This window comes from Pseudophryne corroboree, chromosome 3 (genome assembly GCF_028390025.1).
Source record: "Pseudophryne corroboree isolate aPseCor3 chromosome 3, aPseCor3.hap2, whole genome shotgun sequence".
Taxonomy (NCBI): domain Eukaryota; kingdom Metazoa; phylum Chordata; class Amphibia; order Anura; family Myobatrachidae; genus Pseudophryne; species Pseudophryne corroboree.
Window position 1 is genome coordinate 499,896,035 of NC_086446.1, and position 21,343 is coordinate 499,917,377.

The 21,343-nt window shown below is 45.6% G+C and overlaps 1 protein-coding gene across 1 annotated transcript in view; it reads left to right on the plus strand.

Annotated features, from left to right (window-relative positions):
* TBCD (tubulin folding cofactor D) overlaps positions 1-21,343 on the plus strand; it is a 707,681-nt gene that overhangs the window by 46,323 nt on the left and 640,015 nt on the right. The window contains exons 4-7 of the mRNA XM_063961004.1: positions 7,297-7,391; positions 16,958-17,059; positions 18,596-18,742; positions 18,827-18,882. Coding sequence (XP_063817074.1) covers positions 7,297-7,391; positions 16,958-17,059; positions 18,596-18,742; positions 18,827-18,882 — 400 coding nt within the window. The remainder of the gene's footprint in view (positions 1-7,296; positions 7,392-16,957; positions 17,060-18,595; positions 18,743-18,826; positions 18,883-21,343) is intronic.

The window sequence follows — 21,343 nt, forward strand, 5'->3', positions numbered from 1 at the left end:
TGCCAGGTGGTCAATCACTCTACAGGAGGAATCTACTACGCTGGACAGAGGTGACGTTGATTTGTTTTTACGTAATATTCAGGATTCTGAATGGTTCCTGGTAGATTCCATGAAGGACCTGGGTTCCATGGCTGTGGGGGATCTCCTCCATGTCCGTCTCGGCTCGCAGGGGTCTTTGGCTGCGCCAATGGTCTGCGGACACGGAATCCAGGAAGAGTGTGGAGGGCCTCCCATATACAGGTCAGGCTCTCTTTGGGGAGGCGCTGGATGCGTGGATTGCCACAGCTACCGCGGGTTAGTCTCCTTTTCTCCCCTCAGCTTCTCCGGCTACGAAGAAGCCTTTTACATCAGCCATGTCACAGTCCTTTTCGGCCCGCGATGTATAGAAAGAACAAGCCTTCGAACACCTTCTTCAGAGGCGATCGTGCGAAAGGAAAGAAACCTGCTCCCGCAGGTTCCCAAAACCAGTAGCCTGCTTCTGATACCCCTAAGTCCTCCCCATGACGGTGGACAGCTAGGCCTGGAGGAAGGTCAGGTTGGGGCGAGACTCCGCCATTTCAACCACGTCTGGGTGTTGTCTGGTCTAGACCCCTGGGTGCTGGATATCCAGGGGGTACAGACTGGAGTTTCAAAATCTCCCACCTCACCGTTTCTTCAAGTCAGGCTTGCCAGCTCTGCTGGTGGACAGAGCAATTCTTCTAGAGGCCCTCCAAAAATTGGTGGTGTCAGAGGTCATTGTTCCAGTTCCGCCTCAGCAGTGGAACAAGGGTTATTATTCGAACCTTTTCGTGGTGCCGAAACCGGGTGGTACGGTACGGCCAATTCTGAACTTAAAGTCTCTGAACCCTTATCTCAAGGAGTTCAAGTTCAAGATGGAATCTCTGACAGCTGTCATCTCAGGACTGACGGAGGGGGAGTCCCTGGTGTCTCTCGACATCAAGGATGCGTACCTCCACATTCCCATTTGGCCTCCGCATCGGGCATACCTCAGGTTTACACTGTTAGGCGATCACTATCGGTTCCAGGCGCTGCCGTTTGGCCTCTCTACAGCACCAAGTATCTTCACCAAGGTGATGGCGGAGATGATGGTTCTCCGCAAGCAGGGGGTGAACATAATTCCGTATCTGGACGATCTCCTGATCAAGGCATCGTCCATGGAGAGGTTGTTACGATCCATCGCGCTCACGACACAGCTGCTCAAGAAGCACGGTTGGATCCTGAACCTTCCAAAGTCTCATCTGGAACCGACAAGGAGACTCTTTCCTAGGAATGATCCTCGACACGGAAGTGCAGAGGGTATTTCTGCTGGTGAAGAATGCATTGGTGATTCAATCAATGGTCCGGAATGTCTTATAGCCTACCTGGGTATTGGTACATCAGTGCATCCGCCTTCTGGGGAAGATGGTTGCCTCTTACGAGGCTCTGCAGTATGGGAGGTTTCATGCTCGACCCTTTCAGCTGGATCTCTTGGACCAGTGGTCGGGGTCTCATCTACACATACACCAGAGGATACGTCTGTCACCGAGAGCCAGGATTTCGCTCCTCTGGTGGCTTTAACTTCCACACCTTCTGGAAGGCAGAAGGTTCGGAATTCAGGACTGAATCCTTCTAACCACAGATGCAAGTCTAAGAGGTTGGGGAGCAGTTGCTCAGGGGGAAACCTTTCAAGGAAGGTGGTCGAATCAAGAATCCCTTCTCCCAATAAACATCCTGGAGCTAAGGGCCATGTACAACGCCCTTCTGCAAGCAGCACACCTTCTACAGGATCGGGCTGTTCAGGTGCAGTCGGACAATGTGACCACAGTGGCCTACATAAACCGACAATGCGACACGAAGAGCAGGACCGCAATGTCAGAGGTGTCAAGAATCCTCCTCTGGGCACTATCCAGCATGCATATTCTACGGCAGGACTGCTGTTTCCGAAATCGGTTAAGGGCCACTCTACTCGTAAGGTGGGTTCTTCCTGGGCGGCTGCCCGGTGTGTCTCGGCCTTACAGCTTTGCCGAGCTGCTACTTGGTCTGGTTCGAACACGTTTGCTAAGGTTTACAAGTTCGATACCTTGGCCTCTGATGACCTCAAGTTTGGTCAAGCAGTATTGCAGGAGCCTCCACGCTCTCCCTCCCGTACTGGGAGCTTTGGTACATCCCCATGGTACTAATATGGACCAGCAAAAACAGAAGAAGATTGTCTCTTCGTTGGCGCACTTAAGAAAAAAGAAGGGAGAGAAGTATTTATGTGTTCTGAATATTTATAAAATATAACTTTTATTATTAATCTTTAAAATATAGCAATTGAGAAACCTAAATGTGAAGTGATTATGTGAAAAAAGTGAATGTTTTCAGTGATACACAATAATAAAAACTGATTAGCTGCTCAAACTCTTTTTTTTCACTCGTTTTATTGTATTTTTTTTTTTAATTGTTTATTTTAATTTTCAGGTTATAAATATTACAACAACCTCCCACCACACGTGGGGTGGGCCGTTTCGTTTAACAATATACTACCAAAAGCAGAAATATAACCTTAAGACAAAGAACATGCGGTTCCCATAATGCAAAAAAAAAAAAAGGTAAGAATGGTTAAAGAAAATGAGAGCCAATAACCATACATTGTTAAAACGAGAAACAGCGATGAATTATGCATCGGGGTGAACAGAGGCTATACAATCGGATGGGAACCAAGGATTAAACTCGTGACTATAGCAATAAAAAGAAGAAGACTAAAGAGAGAAAGCATGAAGAGAGAGAAGAAGAGACGGGAAAGACGGGGAGGGAATAGAGTAGGGGGGGGGGGGGAAGAGACAGGGTTGGAGGGGCCGCCGGTGCGCCCCCGGACTCCGCTAACCTCGCTCAAGGCGCTAGTACAAAATGGAAAGTACTACTTGAGGAACACAAAGAGGACATACTAAGGGTAATCCCAAATCTATTCGTCAGGTTAGGAGATTACAGAGATCATAGTAGGAGAGCCATCGAGCCCCCGGGGGATCGTAATCTACGTGCGGGAGCCTGAGAGTCGAACCATAGTTCCCAAATCAGGAGAAACTGGAAAGATCTATTGTGAAGGCATGCAGTAATTTTTTCCATGCTTGCGAAGTACCATACTTTATTGATGACCTGTTTAATAGGGGGGGGCTCCCTCTGTTTCCATTGGAGGGCAATTGAGCACCGGGCCGCGTTTAAGATCTGTGTCAGTAATTTACCGGAGTTTGGGGGTGCGTTAGCAATGGGGAGGCCTAGCAGAAAGGACCAAGGGTCTTTGTATACCTGGGTCTGGAGCACTGCGCTCAACAGGCGTGCGACTGAGTCCCAAAATAGCATGATTTTAGGGCACGTCCACCATATGTGGAGGAAAGAGCCATGCCCGCCGCATCCTCTCCAGCACATGGGCGAAGAGGAGGGAAACATTTTGTGGAGTCTAGAGGGGACAAAATACCCCCTATATAAGATTTTATATGCGTTTTCCTTTACTAGGGTTGAGATAGAGGATTTTGCGACCGCAGTGAAGACATCCGACCAATCATAATCAGCAGGCATCGGACCTAGGTCCCGTTCCCACTGGAGTATAAAAGCCGGGGTCGCCGACTGGTCCCCTGCCTGAAGAAGGGAATACAGTAGGGAGATGAATCCTTGGGCAAGCGGTTTGTGATAGCAGTAGGACTCTAGAGTGGAGAGAGGTTGGAACGGGGACGAGTTCGATAAAGAAGAGACAAAATGTCTCAACTGGAGATAGGTAAAAGGGTTCGCTTCCGGGAAGTCATGTTTTGTCATGATATCCGGTAAAGGTGCACAGGTACCCTCGGACAGCACGTCCAGAACAAAGCGGATATTTCGTTCCAACCATGGACGCGAGCGATTCAGAGAATGACCCGGGCGAAAGAAGGGTTGTCCCACAAGGGGGTAAGCGCCAAGGGGGATGACAGCAGGTGAAAGTGGCGCGTGCAATAGTCCCAGATCTGACAAGTGAATACCAGCACAGGGTGCAGTTGTAAATGAGGAGATCTAGCTCTAGGAGGGGATAAGAGTAGAGACGACAAAGATGGAGTGTGGCTAAGCGCCGTTTCCAACTGAAGCCAACGTATGGACTGCGTAGGGGCGAACCAGGCCACCGCTTGGCTGAGATGGGTGGCCAGATAGTAAAGACGGATATCTGGGAAACCTCTACCCCCATTCTGTACTGGTTTGCGTAAAGTAGAGAAACCTATCCTAGGGACCTTATTTCTCCACACAAAGCGGAGCAACCATGAGTGGATTTGTGCCAAAACAGAGTCCGGGACTTTCACTGGCAGCGTCTGAAACAAATAAAGGAGGCGGGGACAATGTTCATTTTCAGAGCTGCAATCCGACCCAGCCAGGAGATAATCAGTGATTGCCATTTGTTTTATTGTATTTTATATATATATCACAGCCCAGGGATTATTGATATTATATATAATAACTATATTTCATGTAGGCATTATGTGATACAGAATAATAAAACGGATTCATTGTACTAAAGCTCTTTTCGTTCGTTTTATTATATTATATACATATACAGCTCTGGGATTGTTAATATTGTATATAATAATTATTCTTAGACAGCATATGTTCCACACATAGGCGACAAAGGTAGGTGTCAAAAGTATATACCTATAGAATGATACGGACATAAATTGATGAGACTAGAAAGCAATTCATTCCTATCACATATATCCTAACTCAGACTAGGATGATCATACAGCCCTATTTAAAGGGGATTCGTTCTCTCTCATAAGGTCAATCCAAAATCTTATAATTGTTTGGACCAATTTCAACTGACATGTGCCCCTATTGCAACACTGTTTAATTATTCATAAGCAGTAAGACCGTAATCATCCCATGGATCTGATCATAGCATAATCCACTGATACTGGTCTCTGAATAATAAATAGCTCCAAACTTTCGGATCTATAAATTTGAGAATTTATTAGAAATAATACAACATTAACATACTTTGTAACTCGTCGTATACATCACCAGCTAGAAAAAGTCAGTGGTGGTTTTATCAAAGTAAATAAACCATAAAAAAAACTTTTGAATCACAGGTTCTGTTGATTTGTAAATCAAGACAGCGCACTAGCACTTTTTTTAAACATATTCTCTACACACAATTTAATTTATTTTTTCATACACGTTATTCTGTCTCTATCAAATTTTTAATATTTCACTTAGTTGTCCCCCTTAGAACAAAGGGGACTTATAATACATCATATGTGGTAACAATAAAGATATCTACATCACATATGGGTATTGAGAATCTTTTTCGTAGTCAACACTATTACTTACAAATTATTTGAAAATATTATATTTGCAATTAGTTATGATTCAGGGAATGAGTGCTGCTATAAAAAGTTGATCTGCTTTTTTCTCTTCCTGTTAACACATCTAAGCATTGCCATCGCATCTGGAAGAAGTATGTCTCCTGGTGTGAGGGTCGACAGTACTCCACTGTAGATTTTCATCTGGGTAGGTTCTTGCTCTTCCTACAAGCAGGTGTGGATATGGGCCTTCGTTTGGAATCCATTAAGGTTCAGATCTCTGCCTTGTCTATTTTCTTCCAAAAACAGTTGGCGGTTATCCCGGAAGTCCAGACATTCCTAAAAGGTGTCCTTCGTATTCAGCCACTCTTTGTTCCTCCCACGGCACTGTGTGATCTCAATTTGGTCCTGACCTTTCTGCAATCAGAGTGGTTTGAACCTTTGCACCGGGTGGATATGAAATATTTGACTTGGAAGACTGTCATGTTGTTGGCCTTGGCCTCATCGAGGCGTGTCTTGGAATTGGGGGCCTTATCCTGTAAGAGCCTTTACCTGGTGTTTTCACAAGGATAGAGCGGAGCTCAGGACTCGCCCACAGTTTCTGCCTAAAGTGGTGTCGGCATTTCACATCAACCAACCGATTGTAGTTCCTATGTTGTCTGACACGTCGTTTCCTCAAAATCCTTGGACGTTGTTTGAGCTTTAAAGATTTATGTCAAGAGAACAGTTCGTCACCGGAAATCTGATTCCCTTTTTGTTCTCTGATGCTACAAAGATCGGATGTCATTCTTCGAAGCAGTCAATTGCTTGTTGGATCCGGATGACAATCCAACAGGCTTACTCTTTGGCAGCCTTGCCGCTGCTGAGTTCTATTCAGGCCCACTCCACAAGGTCGGTGGGTTCTTCTTGGGCGGCTGCCCGTGGTGTCTCGGCTTTGCAGTTATGCCGAGCAGCTACTTGGTCTGGTTCGAACACATTTGTAAAGTTTTACAAGTTCGATACCTTGGCTACTGAGGACCTTCAATTTTGGTAGCATGGTGTTGCAGGGGTCTCAGCACTCTCCCACCCGGTCTGGGAGCTTTGGGACATCCCCATGGTACTAAGACCATCCCAGTATCCCCTAGGACGTTAGAGAAAATAGGAATTTAATACCTACCGGTAATTCCTTTTCTCCTAGTCCGTAGGGGGATACTGGGCGCCCGCCTCTGTGCTTTTGTTTATGTTCCTGCAAGTGTTGTTCTTGTGGTTCTTGGTTGAGTCTGCTGTTGCTGTCCCTAGTTTCAAGTTGTGGTTAGCATGGCTATCCTCTTGTTGTGTTGTGTGTTGGTTCGTTACCTCACTACTTTTTCTTGTCTATTTTCCTCCTCTCATGGTATGTCCGTCTCCTCAGGCAGTTTTCCTGGACTGAGTCTGCTAGGTGGGGCATAGAGGGGAGGAGCCAGCACACTGAAGAAATGTTTAAAGTGCCATGGCTCCAATGGACCCCATCTATATCCTATGGTACTAAGACCATCCCAGTATCCCCTTTGGACTAGGAGAAAAAGAATTACCGGTAGGTGTTATATTCCTGTTTTTCCCTGATAACATAGGGAGTGTTCCTTGCTTGGGGTATTGTATGCTCTGAATTAAAGTCTTCAAATGGTATATAGCTGCACTGCAATTAGCTAGGCTGCCTGATCAATGGACTACATGTTAGAGCAGAACAATTCTTGATGTGAGAACAGTACTCCACAGGTAATTAAATCCCCTTGTTTAATTCTGATTAAGTGCTTATCTGTTAATGGAATCTCCCTATTCTGTTCTCATACTCAGTGTTTTGGTTTAAAACACTGAGTATGAGAACAGAATAGGGATTTGTTGCAATTGTTTTGGAGCACCAAGAAATAATTAGACTTCTCTGATAAAATACAGTGTAGGGTAGAGCTCAGCCACTAGCAGCGTGCATATCTATGGGGGGTGGCAATAGTGTAGGGCAGAGTGGCTATAATAGGCTTATGTATCTAATTATTTTTCCTTTTTGCAGAGTGGATGTTGGATTTGTTACTGGAAAGTGTTCGAGACAAAACCTCTTCACCTGTTCTTCATCTGGCTTTTAAATTCCTCTATATAATTTCTAAGGTAATTTTGTAGCCTGTGATTGCTGGCATGACCTATGTGCAGAGCTTAATATAAGGCAGAGCCCTGTGGAATGAAAACTGATACGGAAGTACAGGAATAGCATAGCCTGCAAAGCATAGAAGGAGAATCCCCAATACTTGAGCCATAACTCGCGATATGCTTTAGGATTCATTTATAGATTATATAATTGTCCCTTTCTTGTTAATTTCAATTACATCATTCAATCAAAATTCGCTGAAAAATGTAAGTAATACTCAAAAAAAGGTCAATCATTTTCCTTTCTATTTTTATAACATACTGCAGGCCTGGCCAACCTGTGGCTCTCCAGCTGTTGTAAAACTACAAGGCCCATCATGCTTTGCCACTGTTTTGCTATTAGGAAATGCTAAAACTGTGGCAGGGCATGCTGGGATGTGTAGTTTCACAACATCTGGAGAGCCACAGGTTGGCCAGACCTGACAATACTGTATTGCTGTAATTTTTCCACCTATGCTGAGATAAACTCAACTACTAGCCGCTAGTCATCATCTAGTCCAGGCTAGATGGATCTGGCTTGTTGCCTCTTGGGGTAGGGTAACGTTCTAAGCGACACAGATCGACTGGGCTGGCCTCCTGTAATTCCAGCCATGAACAAGTTCTCATACAGTACATGTAATCTTTCTGTAAATCATAAGCAATTTGTGGCCTGCATAATTGGTGATGGCGGGCCGTGAGACAAATGGAAAGCAAGCAACAACCCCGTAGAGGAATTCTCATCTATACCCCGAGCCACATAACAGGCGTCCACATCACATTGTTGCCTCTTTCCCACCTTCACACCACTCTCCAAGCATGTGGTTCCTGCAGCACAGGGGCAGGGGAGAATACTGAGAAAACCCCCAACTATTTAGCCTTTTTCGAAAGGGAAGTTTTACTTGAGTCATCTTTTTGTTATTTTTTACATACAGATCCAGGGCAGAGGGGAAAGGAGGAGTTTCCCTGCACTGGGTTAGAGATTTTCTTTTAAATTTAAACCCAGAATGATTGGGTTTAATGCCTTGTTCCCCAGAGTAAGTTTAGGGGGTGTATTCAATAGCTGTCGGAAGCTGCATCTTGTCGGAAAGGCGTCGGCTTCCAACAGATTTCGGTCGTAAGGGGTTCAGACCTATTCAGAATGGGCAGTTTTTTTCCGACAAGTCAGGAATTCCCGACTTGTCGGAAAAAACACGTGGATCGGCGGAATAGACGCCGATCTGCGTGCTTCTATCGGAAACTGGGCCAAATCTGACAGCCTTTGGCCCCCTTTCTGATAATCTCAGTCCGATTTTTCAAAAAGTCAGATTGAGGTGAGGAGACTTGGAGCGGTGCGGCGGACTATGGGGAGCGGTGAGGCGGGCTACGGGGAGCGGGGCTGTCAGGTACCTTGACTGCTGCTCCCCAGCCAGGCACCTCTGTCCCTGCAGCGCGGCACTTTGCGGCCGTGATGTGCGGCTCCAGCAGCTCCCTGTGTTCTCACACACACGGGGAGCTGCTGACAGCCGCACGGACACTGGCCAAATCCGACAGTCGGATTAGGCTCAAATCCGACTATCGGATTTGGCCACTCTATTGAATAGGGGTTGTCTGATCCATTCCGACAAATGCATGTTGGAATGGATCAGACTCTTATTGAATATACCCCTATATGTCAAAGAAAAAAAGAGAGAAAAATAAAACTCTGCTTTGTGGGGCACTTGCTATAGATTGAATAGATAATACTTCATTTTAATAAATTGTTTAATAATTTATAACATATGATCAGCAGGTAACAACAAGTGAACAAAAATTAAAGTTCAAATATTGCAGCTTGGCTGCATAGGGAGAGGAATCAGCAGCAGAAAGGAAAGAAGTAATAATGCCACTGTATAGGTCATTGGTACGGCCTCATGTAGAATACTGTGTTCAATTCTGGAGGCCATATCTTCAGAGGGATATTAATACATTAGAGACTGTACAAAGAAGGGCAACTGAAATGGTGCATAGCTTACATCACAAAACATACCCAGAAAGACAAAAAAAATCTCAATATGTATAGTTTGTAGCAGAGAAGGGAAAGGGGGGACATGATAGAAACTTTCAAATATATCAAGGGTTTTAACAAAGGTGGTCATTCCGAGTGGTTCGCTCGTTGCTGTTTTTCGCAACGGAGCGATTAGGTAGAAAATGCGCATGCGCTAGTTATTTAACACAAAACGTAGTCGATTTACACAAGCTCGAGCAACGTTTTTTCAGGAAGTGGGTGTTTCTGGGCGGCAACATGGCGTTTTCAGGGAGTGTGCTAAAAAACGCAGGCGCGCCAGGTAAAAACGCAGGAGTGGCTGGAGAAACGGGGGAGTGGCTGGCCGAACGCAGGGCGTGTTTGTGACGTCAAACCAGGAACTAAACGGACCAAGCTGATTGCAATCTAGGAGTAGGTCTGGAGCTACTCAGAAACTGCAAAGAATTATTTAGTAGCAGTTCTGCTAATCTTTCGTTCGCTCTTCTGCTAAGCTAAGATACACTGCTAAAAGCAGCTAGCGAGCGAACAACTTGGAATGAGGGCCAAAGTCCAGGAGTAAATCATTCTCCAAATGAAGAGAAGCAATAGGACACGAGGACATGCACTGAGACTGGAGGGGGGAGATTCAGGGGAAATACAGTATGAGGAAAAATTACTTTGCAGAAAGGGTAGTGGATAAGCGGAATAGCCTCCCATCAGAGGTGGTAGAGGCTAAGACAGTAGAGCAATTTAAACATGCATGGGATAGGCATAAGGATATCTTTACAAAGAATTAAGGATCAAGTAAGGTTTGAGATAAAAATATGGAAAAAAAAAAGGGGCAGACTAGATGGGCAAAGTGGTTCTTATCTGCCGTCAAATTCTATGTTTCTATGTAAGTGAATCTTCTTGTGTCCATATAAATCATTTAAAGGCAAAACATTCGGTCTACAGTATAAACAATAATTTATTTAGTAATTTATCCTTAATATAGTTTTCCATGGTCCAAACATATTCTTAACAGGTGTCAATATTTTATAACGTACTGTACAGGGTCAATCATCACATTTTGAATATTATATACAGAATTGTACAAAATCATTTAAATTGTTTCCCCTACATGGTAGATAAGGAAATGAACAATAGTGTCCTGTTATATACAGTGGACCACCTTCTGCTTTCATTGTGTGATGATGTAGTGCAGTGAACGGTGAATGATAGATGTCGTGAGACTGTTTTCACAGGGCAGAAGATTAGGAGAACATATTATAGATAAATAATTAGTATAGTTGATTGGATGCAGAAGGAAGCTGACCAGAACACAGACAATCCTTTTTCACTTTCTTTCCTCTCTCCTGCTAGTATCGATTGTATTTCCCTTATCTATCTTCTATGGGAACCAATTAAAATAACTTTGTTAAATACATTTCTCTATCGTCCTAGTGGATGCTGGGGTTCCTGAAAGGACCATGGGGAATAGCGGCTCCGCAGGAGACAGGGCACAAAAAGTAAAGCTTTTCCAGATCAGGTGGTGTGCACTGGCTCCTCCCCCTATGACCCTCCTCCAGACTCCAGTTAGATTTTTGTGCCCGGCCGAGAAGGGTGCAATCTAGGTGGCTCTCCTAAAGAGCTGCTTAGAAAAAGTTTAGCTTAGGTTTTTTATTTTACAGTGAGTCCTGCTGGCAACAGGATCACTGCAACGAGGGACTGAGGGGAGAAGAAGTGAACTCACCTGCGTGCAGGATGGATTGGCTTCTTGGCTACTGGACATCAGCTCCAGAGGGACGATCACAGGTACAGCCTGGATGGTCACCGGAGCCGCGCCGCCGGCCCCCTTGCAGATGCTGAAGTCAGAAGAGGTCCAGAATCGGCGGCTGAAGACTCCTGCAGTCTTCTAAAGGTAGCGCACAGCACTGCAGCTGTGCGCCATTTTCCTCTCAGCACACTTCACACGCAGTCACTGAGGGTGCAGGGCGCTGGGGGGGGGCGCCCTGGGAGGCAAATGTAACCTATATAAAGGCTAAAAATACCTCACATATAGCCCCCAGAGGCTATATGGAGATATTTAACCCCTGCCTGGATTCACTAAATAGCGGGAGACGTGCCCGCCGGAAAAGGGGCGGGGCCTATCTCCTCAGCACACGGCGCCATTTCCTCTCACAGCTCCGCTGGTCAGGACGGCTCCCAGGTCTCTCCCCTGCACTGCACTACAGAAACAGGGTAAAACAGAGAGGGGGGGCAAATTTATGGCGATATTTTGATATATATAAAGCAGCTATAAGGGAGCACTTATTATAAGGCTATCCCTGTTATATATAGCGCTTTTGGTGTGTGCTGGCAAACTCTCCCTCTGTCTCCCCAAAGGGCTAGTGGGTCCTGTCTTCGTTAGGAGCATTCCCTGTGTGTCTGCTGTGTGTCGGTACGTGTGTGTCGACATGTATGAGGACGATATTGGTGTGGAGGCGGAGCAATTGCCAAATATGAGGATGTCACCCCCTAGGGAGTCGACACCAGAATGGATGCCTTTATTTATGGAACTACGGGATAGTGTCAACACGCTAAAGCAGTCGTTTGACGACATGAGACGGCCGGACAATCAATTAGTGCCTGTCCAGGCGACTCAAACACCGTCAGGGGCTGTGAAACGCCCTTTGCCTCAGTCGGTCGACACAGACCCAGACACAGGCACTGACTCCAGTGGTGACGGTGACGAATCAACCGTATTTTCCAGTAGGGCCACACGTTATATGATTTTGGCAATGAAGGAGGCGTTACATTTAGCTGATACTACAGGTACCACTAAACAGGGTATTATGTGGGGTGTGAAAAAACTACCTATAGTTTTTCCTGAATCAGAAGAATTAAATGACGTGTGTAATGAAGCGTGGGTTGCCCCTGATAAAAAGCTGATAATTTCAAAGAAATTATTGGCATTATACCCTTTCCCGCCAGAGGTTAGGGAGCGCTGGGAAACACCTCCTAGGGTGGACAAGGCGCTAACACGCTTATCTAAACAAGTGGCGTTACCCTCTCCTGAGACGGCCGCACTTAAAGATCCATCAGATAGGAGGATGGAAAATATCCAAAAAAGTATATACACACATGCAGGTGTTATACTACGACCAGCTATAGCGACTGCCTGGATGTGCAGTGCTGGGGTAGTTTGGTCAGAGTCCCTGATTGAAAATATTGATACCCTGGACAGGGACAATATTTTACTGTCGTTAGAACAAATAAAGGATGCATTTCTTTATATGCGTGATGCACAGAGGGATATCTGCACACTGGCATCACGGGTAAGTGCTATGTCCATTTCGGCCAGAAGAGCTTTATGGACGCGACAGTGGACAGGCGATGCGGATTCAAAACGACATATGGAAGTTTTGCCGTATAAAGGGGAGGAGTTATTTGGAGTCGGTCTATCAGATTTGGTGGCCACGGCTACAGCCGGGAAATCCACCTTTCTACCTCAAGTCACTCCCCAACAGAAAAAGGCACCGACTTTTCAACCGCAGCCCTTTCGTTCCTTTAAAAATAAGAGAGCAAAGGGCTATTCATATCTGCCACGAGGCAGAGGTCGAGGGAAGAGACAGCAACAGGCAGCTCCTTCCCAGGAACAGAAGCCTTCCCCGGCTTCTACAAAAGCCTCAGCATGACGCTGGGGCTTCTCAAGCGGACTCGGGGACGGTGGGTGGTCGTCTCAAAAATTACAGCGCGCAGTGGGCTCACTCGCAGGTAGATCCCTGGATCCTGCAGATAATATCTCAGGGGTACAGGTTGGAATTAGAGACAGATCCACCTCGCCGTTTCCTGAAGTCTGCTTTACCAACGTCCCCCTCCGAAAGGGAGACGGTTTTGGAAGCCATTCACAAGCTGTACTCTCAGCAGGTGATAGTCAAGGTACCTCTTCTACAACAAGGGAAGGGGTATTATTCCACTCTTTTTGTGGTACCGAAGCCGGATGGCTCGGTAAGGCCTATTCTAAATCTGAAGTCCTTGAACCTGTACATAAAGAAGTTCAAGTTCAAGATGGAGTCACTCAGAGCAGTGATAGCGAACCTGGAAGAGGGGGACTTTATGGTATCCTTGGACATCAAGGATGCGTATCTCCACGTTCCAATTTACCCCTCACACCAGGGGTACCTCAGGTTCGTTGTACAAAACTGTCACTATCAGTTTCAGACGCTGCCGTTCGGATTGTCCACGGCACCTCGGGTCTTTACAAAGGTAATGGCCGAGATGATGATTCTTCTTCGAAGAAAAGGCATATTAATTATCCCATACTTGGACGATCTCCTAATAAGGGCAAGGTCCAGAGAACAGCTAGAGATGGGATTAGCACTGTCGCAAGAAGTGCTAAAACAGCACGGGTGGATTCTGAATATTCCAAAATCCCAGTTAATGCCGACAACTCGTCTGCTGTTCCTAGGGATGATTCTGGACACGGTTCAGAAAAAGGTTTTTCTCCCGGAGGAAAAAGCCAAGGAGTTATCCGAGCTTGTCAGGAACCTCCTAAAACCAGGAAAGGTGTCTGTACATCAATGCACAAGAGTCCTGGGAAAAATGGTGGCTTCTTACGAAGCAATTCCATTCGGCAGATTCCACGCAAGAAATTTCCAAAGGGATCTGTTGGACAAATGGTCAGGGTCGCATCTTCAGATGCACCTGCGGATAACCCTGTCTCCAAGGACAAGGGTGTCTCTTCTGTGGTGGTTGCAGAGTGCTCATCTATTGGAGGGCCGCAGATTCGGCATACAGGATTGGATCCTGGTGACCACGGACGCCAGCCTGAGAGGCTGGGGAGCAGTCACACAAGGAAGAAACTTCCAGGGAGTATGGACGAGCCTGGAAACGTCTCTTCACATAAACATTCTGGAACTGAGAGCAATATACAATGCTCTAAGCCAGGCAGAACCTCTGCTTCAGGGAAAACCGGTGTTGATCCAGTCGGACAACATCACGGCAGTCGCCCATGTGAACAGACAGGGCGGCACAAGAAGCAGGAGTGCAATGGCAGAAGCTGCAAGGATTCTTCGCTGGGCAGAGAATCATGTGATAGCACTGTCAGCAGTGTTCATCCCGGGAGTGGACAACTGGGAAGCAGACTTCCTCAGCAGACACGATCTTCACCCGGGAGAGTGGGGACTTCATCCAGAAGTCTTCCACTTGCTGGTAACCCGTTGGGAAAGACCAATGGTGGACATGATGGCGTCTCGCCTCAACAAAAAACTGGACAGGTATTGCGCCAGGTCAAGAGATCCGCAGGCAATAGCTGTGGACGCGCTGGTAACGCCTTGGGTGTACCAGTCGGTGTATGTGTTTCCTCCTCTGCCTCTCATACCAAAAGTATTGAGAATTATACGGCAAAGAGGCGTAAGGACGATACTAGTGGTTCCGGATTGGCCAAGAAGGACTTGGTACCCGGAACTTCAAGAGATGATCACGGAAGATCCGTGGCCTCTACCTCTAACGAGGGACTTGCTTCAGCAGGGTCCCTGTCTGTTTCAAGACTTACCGCGGCTGCGTTTGACGGCATGGCGGTTGAACGCCGGATCCTAAAGGAAAAAGGCATGCCGGAAGAAGTCATTCCTACTTTGATTAAAGCAAGGAAGGAAGTAACCGTGCAACATTATCACCGAATTTGGCGAAAATATGTTGCGTGGTGCGAAGATCGGAGTGCTCCGACGGAGGAATTTCAACTGGGTCGATTCCTACATTCAGGATTGTCTATGGGTCTCAAATTGGGATCTATTAAGGTTCAAATTTCGGCCCTGTCGATTTTCTTTCAAAAAGAATTGGCTTCAGTCCCTGAAGTCCAGACCTTTGTTAAGGGAGTGCTACATATACAGCCTCCTGTGGTGCCTCCAGTGGCACCGTGGGATCTCAATGTGGTTTTGGACTTTCTAAAATCTCATTGGTTTGAACCACTAAAGAAGGTGGATTTGAAATATCTCACATGGAAAGTGACCATGCTTCTAGCCCTGGCTTCGGCCAGGAGAGTGTCAGAACTGGCAGCTTTATCTTACAAAAGCCCATATCTGATTTTCCATTCGGACAGGGCAGAACTGCGGACTCGTCCGCATTTTCTCCCTAAGGTGGTGTCAGCATTTCATCTGAACCAGCCTATTGTAGTGCCTGCGGCTACAAGTGACTTGGAGGACTCCAAGTTACTGGACGTTGTCAGAGCATTAAAAATATATATTGCAAGGACAGCTGGAGTCAGAAAATCTGACTCGTTGTTTATATTGTATGCACCCAACAAGATGGGTGCTCCTGCGTCTAAGCAGACGATTGCTCGTTGGATCTGTAGCACAATCCAACTTGCACATTCTGTGGCAGGCCTGCCACAGCCTAAATCTGTAAAGGCCCACTCCACAAGGAAGGTGGGCTCATCTTGGGCGGCTGCCCGAGGGGTCTCGGCATTACAACTTTGCCGAGCAGCTACGTGGTCAGGGGAGAACACGTTTGTAAAATTTTACAAATTTGATACTCTGGCTAAGGAGGACCTGGAGTTCTCTCATTCGGTGCTGCAGAGTCATCCGCACTCTCCCGCCCGTTTGGGAGCTTTGGTATAATCCCCATGGTCCTTTCAGGAACCCCAGCATCCACTAGGACGATAGAGAAAATAAGATTTTACTTACCGATAAATCTATTTCTCGGAGTCCGTAGTGGATGCTGGGCGCCCATCCCAAGTGCGGATTAGCTGCAATAATTGTACATAGTTATTGTTAACTAATTCGGGTTATTGTTGAGGGAAGCCATCTTTCAGAGGCTCCGCTGTTATCATACTGTTAACTGGGTTTAGATCACAAGTTGTACGGTGTGATTGGTGTGGCTGGTATGAGTCTTACCCGGGATTCAAAATCCTCCCTTATTGTGTACGCTCGTCCGGGCACAGTACCTAACTGGAGTCTGGAGGAGGGTCATAGGGGGAGGAGCCAGTGCACACCACCTGATCTGGAAAAGCTTTACTTTTTGTGCCCTGTCTCCTGCGGAGCCGCTATTCCCCATGGTCCTTTCAGGAACCCCAGCATCCACTACGGACTCCGAGAAATAGATTTATCGGTAAGTAAAATCTTATTATTTATTACAAACCAAAATTATGATATTATTACCTGGGTATAGGAAGCTTTTGATATAAAATTATGGGACAGAGACAAACAGTGGCTCCAAACTAAATAGAAAACTAAGTTCACTTCTGTTACAATGGGGGAGATGTACTAAGCCTGAAAAGTGATAAATATCACTGTGATAAAGCACCAGCCAATCGGCTCCTAACTGCCATGTCACAGGCTGTGTTTGAAAAATGACATTTAGGAGCCGATTGGCTGGTGCTTTATCACAGTGATATTTATCACTTTTCAAGCTTAGTATATCTGGCCCAATCTACCCAGCTTTAAATTGGTATTGCATGCTTAGCTCAGTTCTAAACTGGGCTTTTATTACACGTTAATCTTGACAAATACATTTGTAGTATACTATATAACAGGGTTATTGTGCCTCGTGTAATATTTTTCATGTAATGTTCCATGCCAAGAGCAACCATTTTGACAAATCTCCTTCCTGGCAGGTGCGGGGCTTCAAAATAGTACTCCGTCTTTTTCCACATGAGGTTGTTGATGTACATCCAGTACTTGAGCTGATCCTGGCGCAGAATCCTGCAGATCATGAGGTAGGAGAACCAGTATCACAACCCATTCCCTATAGGGGTGTGGTTCATTAGATCGACATGCATTGGGTCGACCACTGAAGGTCGACATGCATTAAGTCGTCATGGTCATTAGACCGACATGTACTAGGTAGACATGGAAAAACGCTGACATGAGTTTTTTGGTGTCGTTTTCTTCGTAAAGTGACGGGTAACCCCAATTAGTGTACCACGTCCCCTCGCATGGCTCGCTTTGCTCGCCATGCTTCGGGCAAGGTGCCTCGCTCCACTACTGCTGCACTCGACACAGGTTACCGTTCCCAATTGTAGTCCACGTGGATCATACTGCTGCACTCGACACAGGTTACCGTTCCCAATTGTAGTCCACGTGGATCATTAAGTATGAAAAAGTTGAAAAAAATTGAAAAACTTGGGAAAAACGCATGTCGACCTTTTTGCATGTTGACCTAATGACCATGTCGACATAGTGGCCATGTCGACCTAATGCATGTCGACCTTCAGTACATGTCGACCTAATGACTATGTCGACATAGTGGCCATGTCGACCTAACACATGTCGACCTACAGTGGTCGACCCAATGTATGTCGACCCAATGCTTGTCGACCTAACGACCGCCTCTCCCCTATAGGAGGTTCCATTTTCATTTCAAGAGTTATGGACACTGAACGTGTTTCATTTAAAATGGTTTGAAATGAGATTAGGTGAGCGGCAAGTGCAATTTTAAAAAAATGTTAAAAACAAAGTTTTTGTGAAAAAATTGCAGCTTTAAAGGCATATAACTTCAGAACCAGCGTGCATATCAGCCTAAGATTTGGGGGGGGGGGTTCTTTACACCCATGGCAACATTTATTATACCAAATTTCATTGCAATCTGGAACGGCCCGTTTGAAACCTGTGTTGAATGACCCAATAACTTATTGGTAAGGTGGTATGCTATGTTCGTGCTAGGGTAAAAGTAACTGAAATCTTCAGAATGACCTATTGCAGTGGTTACCAAATTTTTTTGAATCACGGCACCCTAGAATATCAGAATTTTATTCACGGCACCCCTAGGCCAAAAATTTCTTATTGAGAAATTTAGAAAGAAATATTACATTAAGTAGATCGCGTTTATATGTCATCCTTAGGGTCAGTTATGTGGTGAGGAACAGGATTCGCTTCTGTTTGTCCACATAGTTTATTACTGGCAGCCACCAGCACTGGTTTTGCCTATTATATTTACCATGAATAATTTGAATTGGTCCTGGACCACCAACCCAGGGCACCCCTGCAAGTGTCCCGAGGCACCCCAGGGAGCCACGGCACACAGTTTGGGAACCTCTGACCTATTGTTTTGCTGTTTCACTATTTATACACTATATATCTCAATATAGTTATCTATAAGAAATATATCAGATGAGAAGTTGTACGTATGTGACTCAACTGTGCCAAATGATGTCAGATGCTCAATAGGGATCGAGCATTTTCTGCTTTTTAGCTAAAATAAAGGGGTACAAGTTTGCAAATAAATAGTCTTGCCTTGTATGTGTATCTTTCAGACATGGGAAACACGCTACATGTTGCTGTTGTGGCTGTCTATGGCATGCCTAATACCATTTGACCTGTCACGACTGGATGGCAACCTCTTTGCAGAAGGAGGACAGAAACGCCAGTCTACAATGGACCAGATCCTGGAAGTTGCCAAAGTATGTATATTCCTTGTGTCCATTCTGTTCTTTATCTCTTGTTTTCTCTATCCTTATTTGTATTTATTAATTATTTTGTTTCAGTCGTATCTGGTTGTCAGTGATAAATCACGAGATGCTGCCGCTGTTCTTGTTTCAAAGTAAGTTTATATGGTTTTTATTGTTTGCTAAGACTTTTTAGGGCACCTACCAATCTCCACCCTGAAATGCCTATGTATCACCCATGTATCGCAGAATCCCTCTCAAGTAATAGTGATGTACGCAAATGTCTTTGCACACTTTGGTTTGCACTTGCGCAGTATAGGTTTTCTAGAGATTTTGTGCATGTGCTGTAATGAAATGTTGGTCATCTGTGCAAACATGAGCACTGTTTTCATCTCTGAATCAGGCCCTATATAACTGACTTTAGGAAGCAGTCTGTAGGAAAAGGTGGGAGCCTGACAGAAGTCTTTGTGGGTGGGTGTCTATATGTAGAGTAAGGACATGTGCCTAATAGTGTAATATTGAAGAGCGTAAAGGTGGGAACAGAATGTGTAAAGGCACCCATACATTACTGCGATTTGTATGAGGCATGAGTCGAATCCGATTTCCCTTAAACTCCTCCCGGGATTGCTTCCATCCGATTTGGTACTTGATGTGCCATTTTTACATGCGATTTATCGCATACGATATATTGCATGCTGCTGCCACTCTGTGGGTGGGTGGGAGCGTCCAGAGAAAAGCCACTCAAGTGAAGACATCCAAGAAATCGTATGCGATATATCGCAGGTGCTGAGAAAGTAGCTGCGATGTGCACCTGATGCCTGCGATTCTGATTTATCCTATGTGCAGCATGTCCGACCACCGACTTAGCCCCGATGCACACGGGGCGGCGCATTGGATCAGTTCGGATGTCAAAAACATCCGAATTGGCCACTTTTCACCCGATTTCTCGGCCTGTTCCGTGGGAGTTAAGTGAAAATTGGCCATATCTGACAAGTGTATGGGGACCTTAAGATATTGCTCGTACCAAAAAGATAATTTTAGTGATGCTTATCGATGAAGGGATTGTTAGATAAGTAATTATCCTTCAGTGGTCTGTCAGGTATGTGTCTATTTTGGACATGGATGATGTCATCACAGTTCCTTTATATCAATACATGTGAAAGAAAAAGCTCACAATATAATAAGACCAGAGATAGTGGGGCAAGAAGTGGGGTAAAGTGGCAGCAATAAAAATGGCTACCAATTTATCAAACCTAATAAAGCATTAACATTAAGAAATTCAAAACAGTAATTTTTAAACGGTTGTTAAGAAAGTATACAGTGTTTGTGCCTATAAAAGGGAACCCTATAAAGGTTAAAAATTGCAACTTTTGTACTATGATGTACCTATATGAAAATAGAATAAATAAAGTTTCAGAAAGGGGCTATTTGGTCTTTCTCATCCAGTTGTTTTGGTGACTATGTATGAAACGCAAATATCCAGTACATTTTATGTTGAGAAAGTTTTTGTAAAATACGTTTGAAAGACACACCAGACCAAGTACTGAGGCAACAGCTATATATGGAAGATAACACAGACAAGCATTAAGAATTGCAATCTAGAATGCAGACTTGTCTTCTATAAGTATACTGAGCACTTTATTATTGTCACTTTATTCCACTCCTTCCAAATCATCTTTGATCTGATTACACGTTTGTGAGTTTTCTCCTTCGTCCTAGAGGATGCTGGGGACTCCAAAAGGACCATGGGGTATAGACGGGATCCGCAGGAGACATGGGCACTTTAAGACTTTAAATGGGTGTGAACTGGCTCCTCCCTTTATTCCCCTCCTCCAAACCTCAGTTAGTTAGATTCTCTGCCCAGAGAGACTGGACACACACTAGGGGAGCTCTACAGAGTTTCTCTAGAAAATACTTTTGTTAGGTTTATTATTTTCAGGGAGCACTGCTGGCAGCAGGCTCCCTGCAGCGTGGGACTGAGGGGAGTGAAGCAGACCTACTTCTGTGAGTTCAAAGGCTCTGCTTCTTAGGCTACTGGACACCATTAGCTCCAGAGGGTCCGATCACTTGGTGCGCCTAGCTGCTCGTTCTCGGAGCCGCGCCGCCGTCTCCCTCACAGAGCCTGAAGAGAGTAGCCGGGTAAGTAGCAGAAGCAAGAAGACTTCAGAGGCGGCAGAAGACTTCTGATCTTCGGAGGTACCGCACAGCGGTTGCGCTGCGCGCCATTGCTCCCACACACTAATGGCACTATATGGACGCAGGGGGGGCGCCCTGGGCAGCAAATAGACCTCGTTTGGGGACTGGCATGACAGTATACAGTGCATAGGCACTGTATACAGACCCCCGCCAGTATAAATAAAAGCAAGACACAAGCGCGCCATGTAGGGGGCGGGGCTTCGTCCTCCAGCTCTAATCAGCGCCATTTTCTCTTCACAGCAAGCTGCAGAGACGCTGGTCCTGGCCCTTCACTTCTGTCTCAAGTAACAGGGTGCAAAAGCAGGGGGGGGGGGGCACAGCATATTTGGTGTTGTATTTATTTACATATAAAAGCGCTGCTAGGTCTGGGGTTTTGTATATTCTTTCAGACCGGGTGAGGCGCTGGGTGTGAGCTGGCAA